Source organism: Lolium perenne, chromosome 7 (assembly GCF_019359855.2).
Source record: "Lolium perenne isolate Kyuss_39 chromosome 7, Kyuss_2.0, whole genome shotgun sequence".
NCBI lineage: Eukaryota > Viridiplantae > Streptophyta > Magnoliopsida > Poales > Poaceae > Lolium > Lolium perenne.
The window spans coordinates 32,602,699-32,622,879 of NC_067250.2; the positions used below are offsets into that span (position 1 = coordinate 32,602,699).

At 45.5% G+C, this 20,181-nt stretch overlaps 1 protein-coding gene across 1 annotated transcript; it reads left to right on the top strand.

The window, feature by feature from the left end:
• Positions 1 to 6,437: 6,437 nt before the first annotated feature.
• Positions 6,438 to 12,381, top strand: LOC127317899 (cyclic nucleotide-gated ion channel 17). The gene is made up of 7 exons (XM_051348503.2): positions 6,438 to 6,773; positions 7,070 to 7,565; positions 8,064 to 8,276; positions 8,400 to 8,686; positions 9,245 to 9,356; positions 10,192 to 10,428; positions 11,279 to 12,381. Exons 1-7 carry the CDS (start codon positions 6,703 to 6,705, stop codon positions 11,936 to 11,938), a joined length of 2,076 nt encoding a protein of 691 aa, XP_051204463.1. The 5' UTR covers positions 6,438 to 6,702; the 3' UTR covers positions 11,939 to 12,381.
• The last annotated feature ends 7,800 nt before the right edge of the window (positions 12,382 to 20,181 follow it).

A 20,181-nucleotide genomic window follows, 5' to 3' on the forward strand; every position in this document is an offset into this window, starting at 1 on the left:
TACTTTGTTGAATTTGCTCCCACTACAACTAATAAAATTGACTATGCTTATGTGGAGAGTAATAATTTTATGCATGAGACTCATGATAAGAATGTTTCATTTGATAGTTATATTGTTGAGTTTGCTCATGATGCCACTGGATATTATTATGGGAGAGGAAAATATGGTTGTAGAAGTTTTACTGTTACTAAAACACCTCTCTTTTTGCTGAAAATCTTGAAGCTGCACTTGTTTTATCTTTCTATGCTTGTTGCATTATGCTTCATGAATTTGTTTACTTACAAGATTCCTTTTCATAGGAAGCATGTTAGGATTAAATTTGTTTTGAATTTGCCTCTTGATGCTCTCTTTTGCTTCAAATACTATTTCTTATGAGTGCATCATTAGAACTGCTGAGCCCATCTTAATGGCTATAAAGAAAGAACTCCTTGGGAGATAACCCATGTGTTATTTTGCTACAGTACTTTGTTTTATATTTGTGTCTTGGAAGTTGTTTACTACTGTAGCAACCTCTCCTTATCTTAGTTTTGTGTTTTGTTGTGCCAAGTAAAGTCGTTGATAGTAAGGTTCATACTAGATTTGGATTACTGCGCAGAAACAGATTTCTTTGCGGTCACGAATCTGGGCAAAATTCTCTGTAGCTAACTCAAAAAATTATGCCAATTTACGTGAGTGATCCTCAGATATGTACGCAACTTTCATTCAATTTGAGCATTTTCATTTGAGCAAGTCTGGTGCCTCAATAAAATTCATCTTTACGGACTGTTCTGTTTTGACAGATTCTGCCTTTTATTTCGCATTGCTTCTTTTGCTATGTGGGATGGATTTCTTTGTTCCATTGACTTCCAGTAGCTTTGAGCAATGTCCAGAAGTGTTAAGAATGATTGTGTCACCTCTGAACATGTGAGTTTTTGATTAAGCACTAACCCTCTAATGAGTTTGTTTCGAGTTTGGTGTGAAGGAAGTTTTCAAGGGTCAAGAGAGGAGGATGATATACTATGATCAAGAAGAGTGAAAGGTCTAAGCTTGGGGATGCCCCGGTGGTTCATCCCTGCATATTTCAAGAAGACTCAGGCATCTAAGCTTGGGGATGCCCAAGGCATCCCCTTCTTCATCGACAACATTATCAGGTTCCTCCCCTGAAACTATATTTTTATTCGGTCACATCTTATGTGCTTTACTTGGAGCGTCTGTATGTTTTTGTTTTTGTTTTTGTTTGAATAAATGCTTGTGTGGGAGAGAGACACGCTCCGCTGGTTCGTATGAACACATGTGTTCTTAGCTTTTAATTTTCACGGCGAAGGTTGAAACTGCTTCGTTAATTGTTATATGGTTTGAAACGGAAAATGATACATGTAGTAATTGCTATAATGTCTTGGATAATGTGATACTTGGCAATTGTTGTGCTCATGTTTAAGCTCTTGCATCATATACTTTGCACCTATTAATGAAGAAATACATAGAGCTTGCTAAAATTTGGTTTGCATAATTGGTCTCTCTAAAGTCTAGATAATTTCTAGTATTGAGTTTGAACAACAAGGAAGACGGTGTAGAGTCTTATAATGTTTACAATATGTCTTTTATGTGAGTTTTGCTGCACCGGTTCATCCTTGTGTTTGTTTCAAATAACCTTGCTAGCCTAAACCTTGTATCGAGAGGGAATACTTCTCATGCATCCAAAATCCTTGAGCCAACCACTATGCCATTTGTGTCCACCATACCTACCTACTACATGGTATTTCCTGCCATTCCAAGTAATCTGCTTCATGTGCTACCTTTAAACCTTCAAAATGCTTCTCAATTTGTGTTAATGTTTTATAGCTCATGAGGAAGTATGTGGTGTTTATCTTTCAACCTTGTCATTTACTTTTGACAGACTTTCATAATGGACTAGTGGCACATCCGCTTATCCAATAATTTTGCAAAAAGAGCTGGCAATGGGGTTCCCAGCCCCGATTAATCAAACTTCATTAATAATTCTCTTCACATGTTTTGCTCTGATTCATCAGTAAGCAACTTAATTTTGCAAATAGACACTCCTCCATGGTATGAGATTGATGGTAGGCACCCGAGATTCGGTTAGCCATGGCTTGTGTAAGCAAAAGGTTGGGAGGAGTGTCATCAATAATGAAACTAAAATACATGTGTAAACAAAAGAGAAGAGGGATGATCTACCTTGCTGGTAGAGATAACGTCCTTCATGGGAGCCGCTCTTGAAAGTCTGGTTGATAAGGTAGTTAGAGTACCCATTACCATTCGTTGACAACAACAAACACCTCTCAAAATTTTACTTTTATGCTCTCTATATGATTTCAAAACTTGAAAAGCTCTAGCACATGATTTATCCCTGCTCCCCTCTGCGAAGGGCCATTCTTCTACTTTTATGTTGAGTCAGTTCGCCTATTTCTCTCCACCTCAAGAAGCAAACACTTGTGTGAACTGTGCATTGATTCCTACATACTTGCATATTGCACTTGTTATATTACTTTGCATTGACAACTATCCATGAGATATACATGTTACAAGTTGAAAGCAACCGCTGAAACTTAATCTTCCTTTGTGTTGCTTCAATACCTCTACTTTGATTTATTGCTTTATGAGTTAACTCTTATGCAAGACTTATTGATGCTTGTCTTGAAAGTATTATTCATGAAAAGTCTTTGCTTTATGATTCAGTTGTTTACTCATGTCATTACCATTGCTTTGATCGCTGCATTCATTACATGTGCTTACAATAGTATGATCAAAGTTATGATGGCATGTCACTCCAGAAATTATCTTTGTTATCGTTTACCTGCTCGGGACGAGCAGGAACTAAGCTTGGGGATGCTGATACATCTCCGGCGTATCGATAATTTCTTATGTTCCATGCCACATTATTGATGATATCTACATGTTTTATGCATACTTTATGTCATATTTATGCATTTTCTGAAACTAACCTATTGACGAGATGCCGCAGTGCCAGTTCCTGTTTTCTGCTGTTTTTGGTTTCAGAAATCCTAGTAAGGAAATATTCTCGGAATCGGACGAAATCAACGCCCAGAAACCTATTTTTCCCGGAAGCTTCCAGAGCACCGAAGGAGGGTCAGAGGGGGGCCAGGGGGGCCCCACCCCACAAGGCGGCGCGACCAGGGGGGTGGGCGCGCCACCCTATGGTGTGGCCCCACCAGACCCCCTCTGACGCCGCCTTTCCGCCTACTTAAAGCCTCCGTCGCGAAAACCCTATGACGATCGATGAAACCCGCAAAAACCTTCCAGAGCCGCCGCCATCGCGAAGCCAAGATCTGGGGAACAGGAGTCTCTGTTCCGGCACGCTGCCGGGACGGGGAAGTGCCCCCGGAAGGCTCCTCCATCGACACCACCGCCATCTCCATCAACGCTGCTGTCTCCCATGAGGAGGGAGTAGTTCTCCATCGAGGCTAAAGGCTGTACCGGTAGCTATGTGGTTCATCTCTCTCCTATGTACTTCAATACAATAATCTCATGAGCTGCCTTACATGATTGAGATTCATATGATGATGCTTGTAATCTAGATGTCGTTATGCTAGTCAAGTGAATTTTACTTATGTGATCTCCGGAGACTCCTTGTCCCACGTGTGTAAAGGTGACAGTGTGTGCACCGTGTGGGTCTCTTAGGCTATATTTCACAGAATACTTTTTCACTGTTATGAATGGCATAGTGAAGTGCTTATTTATATCCCTTTATGATTGCAATGTGTTTTGTATCACTATTCATCTATGTGCTACTCTAGTGAAGTTATTAAAGTACTCTATTCCTCCTCCATGATGTAATGGTGACAGTGTGTGCATCATGTAGTACTTGGCGTAGTTTATGATTATGATCTCTTGTAGATTATGAAGTTAACTATTACTATGATGGTATTAATGTGATCTATTCCTCCTTTCATAGTATGAAGGTGACAGTGTGCATGCTATGTTAGTACTTGGTATAGTTGTGTTGATCTATCATGCACTCTAAGGTTAATTAAACATGAATATCGAATGTTGTGGAGCTTGTTAACTCCGGCATTGAGGTGCTCTTGTAGCCCTACACAAATAGCGGTGTTCATCATCCAACAAGAGAGTGTAGAGTGGTTTTATTATGTGATCAATGTTGAGAGTGTCCACTAGTGAAAGTACGATCCCTAGGCCTTGTTTCCAATACTGCTATCGCTGCTTGTTTATCGTTTGCATCTTTACTTACTACACGCCAGCAAGCACTTTTCTGGCACTATTACTACTGCTCATATATATTCATACCACCTGTATTTCACTATCTCTTCGCCGAACTAGTGCACCTATTAGGTGTGTTGGGGACACAAGAGACTTCTTGCTTTGTGGTTGCAGGGTTGCATGAGAGGGATATCTTTGACCTCTTCCTCCCTGAGTTCGATAAACCTTGGGTGATCCACTTAAGGGAAACTTGCTGCTGTTCTACAAACCTCTGCTCTTGGAGGCCCAACACTGTCTACAAGAATAGAAGCTCCCGTAGACATCAATAGGCCAGTGAGGATTAGACCATAATTTAGGATGTTTTCACCTCTTGTTGTCTGACTTTCACGGTTCATATCATCTTTACGTGATCACATCCTGGTATGTTGTTGTTTATGAGCAAGTGCTGATGTTTATGAGAAAGTGTGGGTGTTTATAATATGCTCTTCTTCACAATTATGCGTTGATGTTTGTAATGTGTTGTTTTATAAATTATAGCTACATGTTATTTACGACTTTTTTTTGGTCAATTTGATGTGTTTTAAGCGCATGTACTTTTACCCGCGGGTACCCATTTACCCTGCCAGGTGATGGGTTTGAGAAAAACTTTTACCTATTGACGGGTATGGGTACGGGTAATGGGTAACATTGGAGGTGAAGGGTATGGGTATGGGGTGGCTCGACCCGTATCCATACCTTGCTGGTGCCATCCCTAGTTCTGGGGATTAACCGAGTAAGACCTTAGTGGGTGTATCTGGGTATGGGATGTTCCTAGGTCCTACTTGATGGTGGATTTTCGGGTTTTCAGGGTCTAAAGCCTTGTTGGCAAGATTTTCTCTCATTATCGTGTTGGTAGGTATTGCATGGAGATTTTGAGTTTTTAATGTAATAAAAAGATATGTATGCATGATGGTTGCAGAGGCTGGTGCATAGTGCTTCCAAAAAAAAAACCCTATCCAGTAGTAAATTAAAGTGACGATAGGAATTTAAAACCTAGTTTTTTCTCGGACAACTAGCAAATCACGAGGAAATATGACATGTTTTGACACGCATGCTATCTTTTGTTAGCTTAGAGATGATTTTTTAGAAAATAAAAAGCTATTTTCTCTGTTATATCATATGTCTTCTTTTAGCAGATCATCTTATCAATTGAAGTTAATTTAATTTTATCAATTGTTATTTACTTTTTATTAAATGTTAGGGATGTTATTAACTAATAATGCATTATATATAACATATGCTGACGCAGAGGGCTAAAAGGAGACATGACTTTTTTCTTATCATTGGAGTGCATGTATTATGTATTGTATAAAGCTTAGGAAATGAAAGAAGCACTTGTTCCGACCCATAAAAAATATTGATGATTTAATATCAAGTTGGTACTTTCTTCGTCTAAAAACCTCAGGCGATTAGGGTTCTCTGCCTCCCGTCGGCGGCCGCCTCCGATCTGGCCACCTCTGTGGCCTTCGGGCCATGGAGGTGGGGCAGATCGCGGCTCTAGTCGGCGGGAGGGCTCCATTTTCCAGTTTTGGGAGTTTTGTTCCCCGTCTTTAGGGTTTTTGTTTATAGGGGCGGCGCTCGGGTGGTGGTGGCGTCGCCTCGTGCAATAATATTTTTCCGGCTTCAACCCCATCTCGACGGCTACGTCGAGAAGCTTGTGGGTATGGTGTGGTCTTCGAGGATTTCGTCTGGTTGTGGGGATCTTCGGATCGTCAAGGAGCTTCATCGGCAGTTCATCATACTTCTTCGTCTCCGGGACGGATGTGGTCTTTTCGAACCGTTCGGCGACTTCTCGTCCGCAACCAACAACGTCAGGCTGGCTCAGGGAGGAGCGGCAGCGGCGGCGCGCCGTCGACACGGTGTGGAGGTTGAAGATGAAGGGCTTCTTAAGGATCTTGTTGTAATTTTCGTTTTTCTTGAGCTGCTTTATATCGTTCGGTGTTTCTTTTAATGCCAGTCTCCTATTCGCAAAAAAAAACTTTATCTAAATATCTTGGGTATAACTTTTTTATTAAGCACTCCATATTCCTTACTACCATGCGGACACATGATTTTGCCGTTTGACCAAGTCTCGCCGGAACCACCTACCCACACGCACATTTGACATTTCCTCGTAAAAGCACACCAAAAAGAATCTAATCACCACTCCAAATCCGGAAGTCAACAGGAAATTGACACATTTTTACCACTCAGAGCCCGTCAGTTTCACCGCGACTATAGCAAATTAATCCGAGCAAGCTCTTTCGGTCTGCCTTTCCTCCCTCCTTCCGGGTAGTTTTCCTTCCATTCTCCGCCCCTCCCTTCCTTCCTCGAGCTCCGCGCTGTCCCGCGCACGATCCCGACCGCCGCAGCTCCCCCCTCCTCCGGCCGGCGCGGGCGTGGCTGTTCCGCCGCCGGACGAGCGGAGGGCCCAGCCGGCGGCTTCTACCCCGTATCTGGTTTGGTGGGTGGTTGTGTGGATGTGGAGTTCATTGTCCTCGTAGCTGGATGGCGTACGCCATGTTCGGGTCGAGGAGGGTGGACGACGAGATGGCGCTCAACAGGCAGCGGACCGTAAGGTGAGAGCGCGGGCACCAACTTCCCTCTACTGCTTTGCCTTGCTGCTATCTTTGCTCGGTGGCGCGCGCGTACAAGTTTTGTCATTTTTAGCTTCGGGATGGGTCGGGGGCGCGGAGGTAAAAGGGATGATGAGATGAGCGCGATTTTTCCGCTATTTTCACCATTTCGGTGCGGATTTGAGAAGAAGAATAAACTCGGATTAACGCACCCTCTCTTTTTTTCTTTTCTAAAATCTGTCGCAGCAGATTTTCAGCTTCACTTTCAAGGGGATTGTTAATTCTGTTTTCGTTCGCAGATTCCATGAGGAGAGGGCGAAGCCAACCATGCCTGTTTACCAGAAGCAGCCTGGGCTAGCCGCTCGGAAGCTCGGCGTGGGGAATTCAGGGAAGAGCAGGATTTTTGTAGCACGGCCTGACCTTCAGTACAAGATTATTGACCCGACAAGCGATTTCATCCTCATGTGGAACTATGTCTTCCGCATCGCATGCTTCGTTGCTCTGTTTATGGACCCTCTCTACTTCTATGTGCCTAGAATCGTCAACGAAGCTCGCACTCAATGCGTTGGGAAAGACAGACACCTGGCTACCATCATTACTGTCTTCCGGTCAATTGCCGATCTTTTTTATGTCATTCAGATTGTGATAAAGTTCATGACTGCATATATAAATCCGCGCTCCAAGTTGGGAGTTTTCGGCCGAGGAGACCTTGTTACAGATCCTGATGAAATTGCAAAGAAATATATCAGATCTGACTTTGCAGTTGATTTGGTGGCTTCGTTGCCTATACCACAGGTAACCTATCTGATGCATTGCTTATCATTATAGGAAACATTTGTTGCCCTGATGTTTGCATACAGTTTCATTGGCACTTAACAAGATGGCCCCGAACTGCTAATATTATTTGTCTTCCAGATGAAATAATCTATTTCACGTGACCATAAATAGGTCAAAATAAGCAACTTGTTTTTGGAACATGGAAAAAATCTCTACCCCCAGCTTGTTACAAAAGCATAAGATGGTGAACTTCCGGGCTCTGCAATATCTTAGATGCCTTGAAACAACCAAAAAGTATTTCATTCCAATATATCGACGCGCACTACTTCTAAATTTGGCCGTGGCTCTGACATGATTGCTCTGATGGCAAGACTATTCTTTTATAAAACATGAAAGTAGTAGGTCTCAACATCCTGAATCACACCATAAAGTTTCATGTGCCATATTTGCGAGTTGAACGAAATTTCACTCCATACCTGAATGTTATCTGACATTTCTTTGTTTCTTTTGTTGCAGATCATTACTTGGTCTGTGATACCAGCTATTAAATATTCTTGGTCTGGTCATAACAATGATATGCTGTTTCTGGTTGCTCTTTTTCAGTACATTCTAAGGTTATATCTCATAGTTTCCTTGAATAGTAAAATTGTCAAAGTTACAGGAGCTTTTTCGAAGACTGCCTGGCAAGGAGCTGTATCCAATCTGCTGTTATACATGACTGCTAGCCATGTATGATACCTTGATACTTATATGGATTAAAAAGTATCCAATCTTTTTCCAGTATACTTTATTGTGGTGGCTATATTGACTATCATGTAATGGAGGTGCTTGATATGCTCTTCTCCTTTTCAGGTTTTAGGAGCATTGTGGTACTTGCTATCTGTTGATCGCCAGACCGCATGCTGGCAACAGTATTGCGGTGATGAGCTTAGTTGTCATAATAAATACCTAGCTTGTAACGTGAAGCCAGATCCAATTTGGGCAAATAGCACTGCTATCTTTACTAAATGTGATGCTAGTAACAAAACTGGCAGTTTCGATTATGGTATGTTTGAGACATTGTTATCAAACAAAACTCCCAGCCAGAGATTCCTGAGGAAGTATGTCTATTGCCTTTGGTGGGGCTTACAGAATCTAAGGTATGACAATATCTGAACACCAGATGTTCTTGTAAGGCTGGTAATCTGATAATTAAGATACATATGTTGTGTACTAGGGTTGTAGGCTAATGGCTCTTGCCCTTGGGGGCAAGATAGAAGAACTGTTCTTCTAATTTTTGTTGCTTTGATCCTCATAGTGGGTCCTCTTTATATAGATGCCTAACAGTTCAATCTAATTAACCTCTAATTGGCTTAATGCCCAAGCAAAAGGATATCTTTCTAATGATAAAGCTGAACGATCATGGGGATTCTTTCCTTAACATGGCATCGGGTGAACGATGTACTCTACTTACATTATATGGCATGAACTATAGGTACAAAGTTTGAATATTAATAACTACACCTCTGTTGCAACGTTTCAGAGATCAGACATTTGTATATTCAATTCAACCAACCCTACAATGCTACATTCCTGACCTGATAAGTTTTAGCTACTGCGCCTCTTTGTTGTAATAGCTATTTTATAGGCTTACAGTAACTACAGCCGGTATGAAGATTCTATTAGTTGATAACATGCTATATTATTTGTTGAAACAGTTGCTATGGCCAGACATTGACTGTGAGTACCTATATTGGCGAGACATTATATGCCATATTTTTGGCAGTGCTTGGTCTTGTTTTGTTTGCCCATTTGATTGGGAATGTTCAGGTACTTTTACATTATAATGTAAACTTGTTTTCATGTGCAACTCACCAATAGCCTTTTTGTTTAATGTACTCGTTTTTGTGTTAGGTTCACCACTTGTCTAGCCTCAGTATTCCTATCTTCATACCATGCCATGATTTTCATTTTTGCTCTAAATACTGGGGATGTTCTTGGAAACACTTTAAGATCATGGCTAATTTTTTGCTCAAGTTTGTGAATGTTGGGTTGCTCATTGAAATTCGCAATCAAACATAGTCATTGACCAAAAGAGAGACATAAGGATAAAGTCTTTGTGTGTCTGGTGATATGCTTGGTCAACATGCATTGATGATTTCAGTATATTACTTTAATTCGTTATACCCAAACACACCGACAAGTATTACTAAGCTGAGGTCTTTGTCGTGACGAGGTCATAATGTCACATGCACAACCCGCTAGTGTACTTTAATCTGCTTGCCTTTTGCTTTAGCTTATAGAGATAATAAAGTTAAGTATTCAGCCTTAACCTTATCAAACAGCTCATCAATCCTGTTTTACACATGCATTACGTAGATTTTGTTCTTTCAACGGGTGATGTCAACAGTCTTTTGTTTTGATGTTTTTTGTGTTACCTCTTCTCAAGTATTGAAGTATTACCACTGTTCCAAAATGTAAATGTTTTGGTAGGCTATTTTAGCCTACCAGGCTACCAAAACATCTTATAGTTAGGAGCAGAGGTAGTAACTAATAAACTATCATGCCAATAATGCAAACATGGTTCCTTTTGTTCCAAGTTCGCATTTCTCAACATAATAATTTGCAAGAAACACTGGGCTTATTACATTATATTATCTGCTAGACCTACCTACAATCTATCACTGCAAGGGTTGAGGAATGGAGAGTAAAGCAAAGAGATACCGAAGAGTGGATGAGACATCGCCAACTTCCTCATGAACTACGAGAAAGGGTGAGAAGATTTATTCATTACAAGTGGCTTGCAACTCGAGGTGTGGATGAAGCATCTATCTTGAAGGCTCTTCCCACAGATCTTCGTCGGGACATCAACCGTCACCTTTGCTTGGATCTTGTTCGCCGGGTAAAATTACCTTCGTTACTCTTTTCTGTTGTTGAGAAATTATAGAAATTTAGTGAACTTCACAGCCATCTGATGCTCTTGTTACAAACTATTTAGACAAATTAAGCCATGCGTTTCTACCTGACCCTCACTCCATCAGTTCCGCTTATGCTTTGTACGGATGCACAGAACATGTGGGACCATGAAATTTCAATTGGATGACTACCTTTTCTTTCCTTTGTATTACAATGCAATTCGAGCCTACACTAAAGAAGACAACTATGACATGAAAACTAACTGCAAGTGTACACTTCACCCCATATTTCTATCCTCGTGTTCCTCTAATTTTCCACAGGCGAGACATTAAAACAGAGAAATATCCTTATTTTTTTTATTTCCCTTTATTATTCTCTAATGATAAACATATTAATATAGATAAATTAAAATCTGCTGCTGTATTGACCTAGGTGTGCGTCTCTTTTGGCATGTTTGAACGCTGAAGGGCTGCAAGATTCAAATATTATAAACTTTATATCCTACGGGAGGTGCTTCAAAATTACAACCACCCAATGTTTACTAATAATCAGTAGCCAACCTTTTGATTTATACAGTTTCTGGGAGAGCACTGAACACAGCTGTTTCAGAAATCCGTTCATGGATTGTTTAATAAGTACTCATTTGCAAATTTACTTTTTTCATCGATGTTTTATCCAGTCCCAACCTTATAGTGGTTTTCCGTAGTTGGCATAGGTCTTGTTACTTGTGCTGTGATCAATGGCACACATATAGTTTCATTTGACGGCAAGGTCGTGAAAATGCAGATCACTTGATGACTGAGGCTCACTTTGTTTTTACATCTCTATATTTTCAGGTCCCATTCTTCTCGCAGATGGATGATCAACTTCTGGACGCCATCTGTGGGCGTCTTGTATCTTCCTTGAGTACAAAGGGCACATACACTGTCCGTGAAGGTGATCCAGTCACCGAAATGCTCTTTATCATCCGTGGGAAGCTGGAAAGCTCCACCACAGATGGTGGCCGGACAGGCTTCTTCAATTCAATCATCCTGAAATCTGGTGATTTCTGTGGTGAAGAATTGCTTGGATGGGCTCTTGTCCCCAGGCCTACTGTCAACCTGCCATCATCCACCAGGACGGTGAAGGCACTTGTTGAAGTGGAGGCGTTTGCTCTCCAAGCTGAGGACCTCAAGTTTGTTGCCAGTCAGTTCAGGCGGCTCCACAGCAGGAAGTTACAGCACACTTTCCGCTACTACTCTCACCACTGGAGGACCTGGGCCGCATGTTTCATTCAAGCTACTTGGCGCCGTCATAAGAGGAGGAAGCTGGCCAAGGACCTTATGATGAGGGAGTCGTTCTCCTCCATGAGAGAAGACGAAGACGACGCTTTCCCTGAGCACAATCTTGGTCGGAAAATCATGACTGCAGCCAGGAAAGGACCTGACAGCCATAGAGAACTGCCAAAGTTTAGGAAGCCCTCCGAACCGGACTTCTCAGTAGAGCATGAGGACTAAGAAGAAAGGTGATATATTATTTGCTACTGCTGACTCTGCTGCATGCCTTCCTTGATCTGCAAATATGTACCGAGCTGGGGCTGAACATCAGAATTAACTGATTGTTCATGCGAGAAAATTGGTCGAATTGAACTTGGGAGTCTCCTTACTTGTGACGAAACACCAGTGGTGGAACGGCAGACTGCCTGATTGGATTTCTGGTTTTTTGAGACCAAAAGAATGAGGGTAGTGCTTGTTGATTTGTTTTAGGAAACGAAAGTGCAACTTAATGTTGCTGTGCGTAGGTTAGCTTTAGGCTCATTCTGTACATCCAGATGTAATTATGCTTGCGTTTTTTTTGCGACCTCACAGGTGCACATTATTGTTGTATTGACTTGCTGTATTGACTGGCCGAGCAAATTCTAACGCATCGGCTAGGGTTCCTAGTGTTGGTGGTGTGTGAATTGTTTTGTTCTACCGCATAACTTGGTTTCATTTCCTTGATCATGTTTTTGGGCGTGCCGCTTCATGTACTGGAGGAGGAAGAGGAAACCCCAGGCTAAACCGAGCGTGCTGAGGTTCCAGCGCCGGTGAGCGCAGCGCCTGGCGCAGTAGCCTAGAGAGGCGGCGTCCAAGACATGGATGCGGCTTGGGAGGTGTAACACCACCTCGCACCACGGCACCAGTGAAATCCAGCTACCAGATTAGACAGAATGAACGGTCCATAATAAATTGAAAGTAATGGAATGGAATTACCTTCAATCCATGTCGAATGGAAAATGATTTATTTCCTTCCGGCGAAAGCAATCAGGAGATTGAAAAGAAAGACAGGAAAGGGCCAAAGTGAGCCACGCTAATTCTCTTGTCAGCCAACGACTTGTTCTCGAGCTTGAACTATAGAGTGTTTATACTGTATATATACCCTAGAAAATCCTAACCGGCCTAGTGCCTATATAAAGACAGGAGCCCCACATATAAAGACAGGAACCCCACCTCTACTGCTTGGTATTAGATTGATCCGATCCTACACCTAAACCCTAGTGCCGTCGTCGCTCCACCCTTCCGCTGCTTCCCATGGAGACGACGCCTGCGTCCCTTGATGGTACCTCGGGTGAGATGGTCTCTGTCGGAATTGTTTTTGAGCCGCCCGAAAAAAACCCTTCGTCCCGTCCCGTCCCCCGCGGGCGGCGTCGGGGCGACGCCCCCAATCCTCCCCGCCCAGGTCCGACCTCTCCTCCTCTCCCCTCCGCCGCCGTCGGCGCAGGCCGCCGGGCAAAGCCCGCGCGGTGCCGGCGGCGGCGGCGGTCCCTTACCCGCGCGCTAGGGCTGGGAGGCGCGGGGCTCTCTTCGGCCAGCGGCGGTGCTTCCTGGTGGGCAAGGTGTCGGCGGCGGCGGCGCACCGCGGGTGGCGCTGCTACGGGTGGTCTGGTGGCGGCGATGCGGCCCCTTGGCGGCGGGGCGGCAGGGAGGTTAGCGGCGGCGTGGCCCTGACCCAGATCTGGGCCTGTCTGGGCCCCATCTGGGCTTGGGCGGGCCAGATCTGGCATCCCGAGATCTGCTCCCGGCGGCTGGTGGAGCTTCTCCTGCTGAGGGTGGCTAGGACGGCGGCGCGTGGACTGCAGCGTGGCCACGGGAGCTTCACGAGCCCGGCGGGCTCGACCGGGCTAGAGGGGCCTGGTTTGCTCCTGTAGCTGCGTTCGGTCTGTCACCGCAGCTGGCGGTGGAGGTTGCGCCCTCCCGCGTGGCTGCTGTCCAGGCTCTCCTCGGCTCGAGGTGTTTCCGTTCGGTTTCGTCGGTCTTCGTCAGTGGGTCACGGTGAGACGGCGCTGGTGGTTGCGTGACCGTGGTGGCGCGAGTTGGTGGGCGGCGAGGTTGGCAGAGCTTGACGGAGTGGCCGGGGCCGTGGGAATGGGGGACGGGAGAAATCCTTGTCGATGGCCGACACCGACGCGGTGACGCTCGCGGGCGCCATCATTCCTTCTTGAGGGGCGTCGGGGTTCCCCTTCCCACTTCCCTTCCGCATACCGGGGGAAACCCTAGGCTTGTCCGGGCAGCAGCGTCGTCATCGTCGCATCCCTTCTTGAAGGTGCTGTCTTGGTATGCGGCGCTTCGGAGGGCTAATCTCGTGGTGGGAATCTTCCGGAGGGCGCAGCGGTTGCGGATCATCAGCGTTTTCGTCGATCCGACTTTGTCATCATTTCTTTCTTTTTTCTTCTTCTTTTGTTTTCTTTTGGGCTTTGATGTGCTGTTTGCCCCAGCGGTGGTCTCTACCTTGTATCAGTTCGTTGCTATATTAATATAGCGGGGCGAAAGCCTATTTCGAGGAGGAGATGGTCTCTGTCGCTGTTGGTGCGATCCTCCCTCCCGGCTCGTGCTCTCCTTCACCTCCGGGAACTACTCAGAGTGGCCCATCTACATGCGCTCTTCCCGCCTTCCATCTGGTGTGAAGGCACCGTCCACATTTAGCATAGTAGTATTCTCTTTTGGTGGCTGCCACTTCAGCTTCACTTTCTGGCGTCCATCCTCTTGATGCTTCTATTGTCTAAAACCCTGCACACACGAAATCACATGCTTATCTTTCTCCAAATTAACCTCCAGGTGATGTTTAATCAACATGAGGGATTCCATGTAGCTCATCAGGAATCGCTTGGAGGCTTCCACAGGTGTTGGTTTCTTCTGATGTGTCAGCTCGTTATGGACATGCCACACCCTCAACAGTAGCATCAGAAACATTGCTCTCTGTGTCTCATTAATCTTTGTAAGGGCATGTAGAAACCAATCAGGGTTATGTTCAAACAGGATATCATCAGCTGGCACATCCCAAACCAGCAGCACTAGCGCAGTAAAGATGTTCCAGCGGCGCTTGTTTAAACAACCTAACAATCTGAGACGTTCAATTGCAGAATCCGATCCACACACTGCGGGACCCCGGAGACCGGTCTTGCTGTCCCTTAATATTACCAAGTTTTGATTTATGTTGCTTTTTTCTTCTTCTCATGGACCTCCGACCAGAGGAAGCCGTGGTTTTTTGAGCTAAACTTTCGGCATACACTGATCATATGAGAAAACGAGGTCCCACGTCTACCAGCTAGCACAATTATAGACCGTGTAAATTACAGTATGCGTGGTACATTGTTAGACTTGATAATTCCAATGAAATGGTACACGCTAAAACGGATCTTAAGTCAACCTTTGCGGTATCAATTCATCATACTTTATGTTTTCTAATAGCCATTCTTTGGACGTGTTTGCTAGTCTTGCATGCATGATTGTACAACCTAATAACTAACAGCCATGCTTCCTGGGATCATGGAACAACTCTAACCATATCGAACTAATATTACTTTTTTCAAGTGATAGCTTTGAGATATGACGAATAAGAACAACTCTATAAATAAAGAGCATGGGAGGGATATCTCGAAGGGCATAGTATCAAATCAAATTACTTTCAGTAAGTCTAAAAAGAGGTAGGGACCCAAATCATCTCAAACAAATGCTATGTTGTGTGGCAGCTGAAAGAGCAAGCTCTACCCCTCTATGTTTTGTGTGTTTGTTAAACACACGAATAACTTTTACCGTGTGCTCAAGTGCGTAGGATTTAAATTTAGCACTACGGTTGATGATCCACCAAAATTCCAAAGTTCATCATCTCATTCTAGGACTAGACTGGATGTGTGGCCTTTATTTTTGGTGGTATGCAACATGTTGAGGAGACATGAAGAAACGAAGAAATCAAGAGAAGGGGAATGCTACATTTTAGAGGGTGGATAACCTGGCCTGTCACGGGCCGGACCATCCGCCCCCCCTCACCTAGAGCCCCAAGGCTGCGCCAAAGAAGTTGCCAAACTTGCAGATAGTGGGGCGGAAATTTTCTTCATCCGCCCCCACCAGAAGGATGGCAAACTCACAGAGAGAGGGGGCGTATGTTTTCTTCATCCGGCCTCTAGATGTTTGTTTTCATCCGCCCCTACCGTAAGATGGCACGCTCACATGAGGGAGGGCGAACGTACCCAACATCTGTGACGCCCCGGAACCGGTACCCTGAAGATCCCAGCGAACCCGCCGAAATCCGCACGATATCGATTCCGACACGCCCTCCGACATGACGTGTGCGACAAAGCACACGTGATGCCAGAGGAATTACCACGAGTAGTAACATTACAACAGGTTTACAATAGAGCCCACAAGATACATATATATTACAACAACGACTCCAACGAGTCAAGATACAAATATACAATACAAAGATCCAAATCATACAGAAGTTCGAATACGTCCGAGTACGGACAATATACAAATTGGACTAAGAGTCCTGAAGATAACCAGTGGCGTCCATAACCCTGCCCAGGCCAAGCCGGAAGGGTAACCTTGCTAACGTCGTCTTCATCGAACATATCTTCATACCTGCCCGGTTATATCCCGTAGAAGCAGCAATTAGTACGGGTTCGTACTTAACAAGACTTCAAGACGTATAAGCATTCGTCAACCAGTCGTCCTTTGTACTTGAGGCACGCAGGGGACTTAGAGGACGCAAGAGGAACGTCATAGGCAATATGGTGGGGTTAAGCGGCAACGCGCAAGCACTAAAAACCTATAGAGACACTCTACAACATTCGTCTAATCAGAGGAGACGAGAGAGCGCAAAAACTAACAGTTATATACTCTGCAAACATAACACAGCCGATACTTTCCCCCTTCGCCAAGAAGTACTTACAAAGGCACTCACACGGTGGACAAGTTTTAACCATTTATTATTAGAGTTGTGCTAACTTACTACGCAAGTTATTATGATTGAAACAGCAGGTGTAAGTTGTCTATGGTCGAGTCATACAGCTCCAAGTCGTCCATAACCGCGGAAGCGGCTTATCGATAAGATTGTAACCCTGCAGGGGTGCCCAAATGTGCCCACACGCACGATCAACCCACTTACGACAGGTGGATATCACGACACGCACTCTCCTTCACTACAACAATGTCCAGGAAGCCACCTAACTAAGTTAACCCGTATCGAAGTCCGGCCGTGCTCCGAAGCGGACTCAGCTATTGCGACTGCGTGCTAGGTGGACAGTGCCCAGCGGGATGACCACTTCGCAGTGGCACCGCAACCTACGAACGTGCAAGAGACAACGGGGTACAAGGCCCCAAAAGTAACATCATATCATCTGACCACAAAGAAACAAGCTTGCACGCCCGAGAGAAACAAACAAACATTCAAACTAGTTGTGGCCACTGGACAAAGATGTAGATTCCGGCAGTGGTCGAGGGGAGACCCGGTAAGCATACCCACGTGTGGTTAGAGCGCTCAGTCTCGGAACAGATAACAAGAACTCGGGGTCCTAAGATACTTAGGAAACACAAGTGAGCCGTCATAAAACGATCAGCTGACCCACCGATGCCTCCGCTAAACAAATGTCAACAACTAAAGTAACCATGATTCTTCCCAACATATAACCCGATAAGATAGCAGTAACGGTAACGAGATATAACAGCACTAGCATGCACTACGACACGCAAGGCAGACCCGGTAACCAAACAATAGCCGTAGGAGGTTGGTGGAGGCAATATGGGCTGCTTGAGTTAACAAGTGGAAAGGACACGTGACAAGAACGCAACTTAAGGATAGCATGAGGGAGAAGGCAAAATAAAATAGGTGAGCGACTCCTGCAGGGGCAGAAGTATAAGGGAAATGCTTGCCTGTTAGAGCTTGCCGAGGAACATCCGGAGAACTTGGCGTAGCTCGCATCAACTCAACGCCCTATCCGTGAAGAAGCGAAGCACTAGAACAAACAACGGATGCACAATTTACAACGACGGCAAAAGAATCGGCATGATGTTGATATGATATGCATGGCATGGCAAACATGATGCGGCGATGCAACTTATCCATATTAAGCGGAACCGGAGTCCGAACAAACAATTATTAGGTTCAAGTTATTTATCTATCCCGCATATTAAATGTTGATTAGCATGGCATAAACATGGCATGGGTGCGCTACGCAAAATTAAATGGAACCGGGATAAGATAACAATCCCGCACAATTCCATATTTAATTATTTAGTGAGTCGCTATTTAACCCCGAACAACCACATATGCGGTGCAACATGTATGAATGATGTTGATGCACATGATAAGAGATGCAACAATATATATGTGACACATTTTAGAAAATAGGGCTTATGGTCAGGTTCTCACGGTATCGGAACAAAGGCGGTCGCCGGCTTCGGGTTCGAAGAGGAAGAAGATGAAGCCGGGGTTTGGAGGCGAGGTCTCGGACTTTGGATCCAAGAAGGAGAACTTGGGGTTCCGTCTTCGGCGTTGGTGGCGAACTTGAATTGGCGCCAACGGTTCCCGGGTCAAGGTGCACTTGGTTGTCGGCATCGGCGTACTCGGTTTCGTGGGGAAGAACTCAAAAGATCACTTGTTGCGCCGTGTTGGAGTTAGGCACCACCTCTACAGAGCATCACCTCCACAGCACCATCATCGCAGCAACAACACGCACCAGATCACCACCACTTCGACACACCACCAGGTGAAACGCGGGCGGGAAAAACATGATGTAGAACTCGGAGCCGGGGACGACGGCCAGACGGACGCGGGGAAGTCGCAGCGCTGCAGGTCCTGCTTGAGGAAGAGAGGAAGCAGGGGTCGCGTCAGTGGCGAGGACGTGCGCGTGAAGGAGCTCACGGTCGAGGTTGAGCAGGGAGGCAGGCACGCTGCAGCACAGAGGAGGTAGCGGCGGGCTTGGGGAGGAGCAGCTGCTGCTGAGGGAGGATGTCACGGCGGCGACCGCGTCCGGGGATTGGAGGGAGGAGGGCTCGCGCGGCCGGCGCTGAAACGGACGAGGCGGCCGCGTCTGGTTACTGGGGACGCGATGGTGGCGGCCGGAGATAGAGCAGAGGGGGCGTGGCTGCGCGGCGAGGGGAAGCACGGGGAGGTGGCGGCCGGCGAGCAGAGCTCGGGGAGGGAGCGGAGAGAGGGCGTCGCGGGCAGGGACGCGAGCGAGGTCGCTCGACCGAGCAAGGGGAGCGAGGCCACGGGCTCGGGGAAGGGAGGAGCTCGCAGAGGAGCGAGCAGCGAGGCGACGGGGTCAGTCTCCTGCGGGGCCGAGAGAGAGAGGGGGGAGGACCCGATCGATTTTGGAAAAGAAGTGGAGGGGGGCGGCTGCAAAAAGCCAGGGGAGGGTTTGGTTAGGTTAGGGTTTCTGTGGGGAGGTCCAGGTGGGCCGCCGGCTGGGCCAAGAAGGTGGCCGGTTGGGCTCTGCCTTGGCCTGGCCGGTTGGGGAGGTCTGCCCCCTTTTTTTAATTTTAAAACAGTTTTCTTTTATTATTTACTGGTTGTTTTAAAACCATCTTAAAAATAGTTTTGATACTAGAAAAATACTTAAAAAATATAGTTTTAGTTTGGGGATGAAAAGGAGAGAGTACTTTTGGCAATAAAAATAAATTTCAATAAAATAATTTTGGAATTAGAATATGTATGATGCCATGATGACTTGGAACGACACGGAAAAACAAGCAACGGCGAAAAACAAATCTATGGGGTTTTTCCGGGTCGTTACAACATCCAACCCCCGGAAATTCACAATATCCAAGGGTGCCCGGCCCGGATAATCCAGGGGAGGGGAATCATTAACCCTGCATGACCCCCCCCCCCCCCCCCAAGCCAACTCAGCAATGGCCATTTCATGCGTACGGGCTATAAAGGGGGATTTCTTCTAATGGCCATTTCATTTTTTTTTTGGTATATTGGTACATCCGGGGTTGTTCCTCCTCAGATCTATCCGTTAGAAGACGAAGAACATTCTCTCCTCTCCATTGTTGTTGTGCTTCAATTGCATGGATCTCCCTCCATAGCCTCCCAAATCCTCCCAAACTTTGGGAATCGACTTAGGAGGGCCCAATTTACCTATCCTTTGTGGATTTGGAAACCCTAGCTCTCCTTGGTGTGGGTCCTTGTTGAGAGTTCATCATGAGGCTACATTTTGTTTGTACTAGCTCTTGATGTTGTTGGGAGCCTCTAAGTTGTTTGTGGAGTCTTGCCCCAACCTCGTGTGAAGGTTAGCCGCCTTGACTGAATCCCACATGATCCAGCAATCTCCACGCATGAATCACACAGTGGAATTCGCCGGTGGAGCCTTCCGGAACACGACACTAGCCAGGTCGTGGAGAGAGGCATCCGGCAAATCATCATCTTGGCACGATTTGAAACCCTAGGACTACCACCTTTATTCAAGATGAGCTAGTATCCCCCACACCACCCGCCA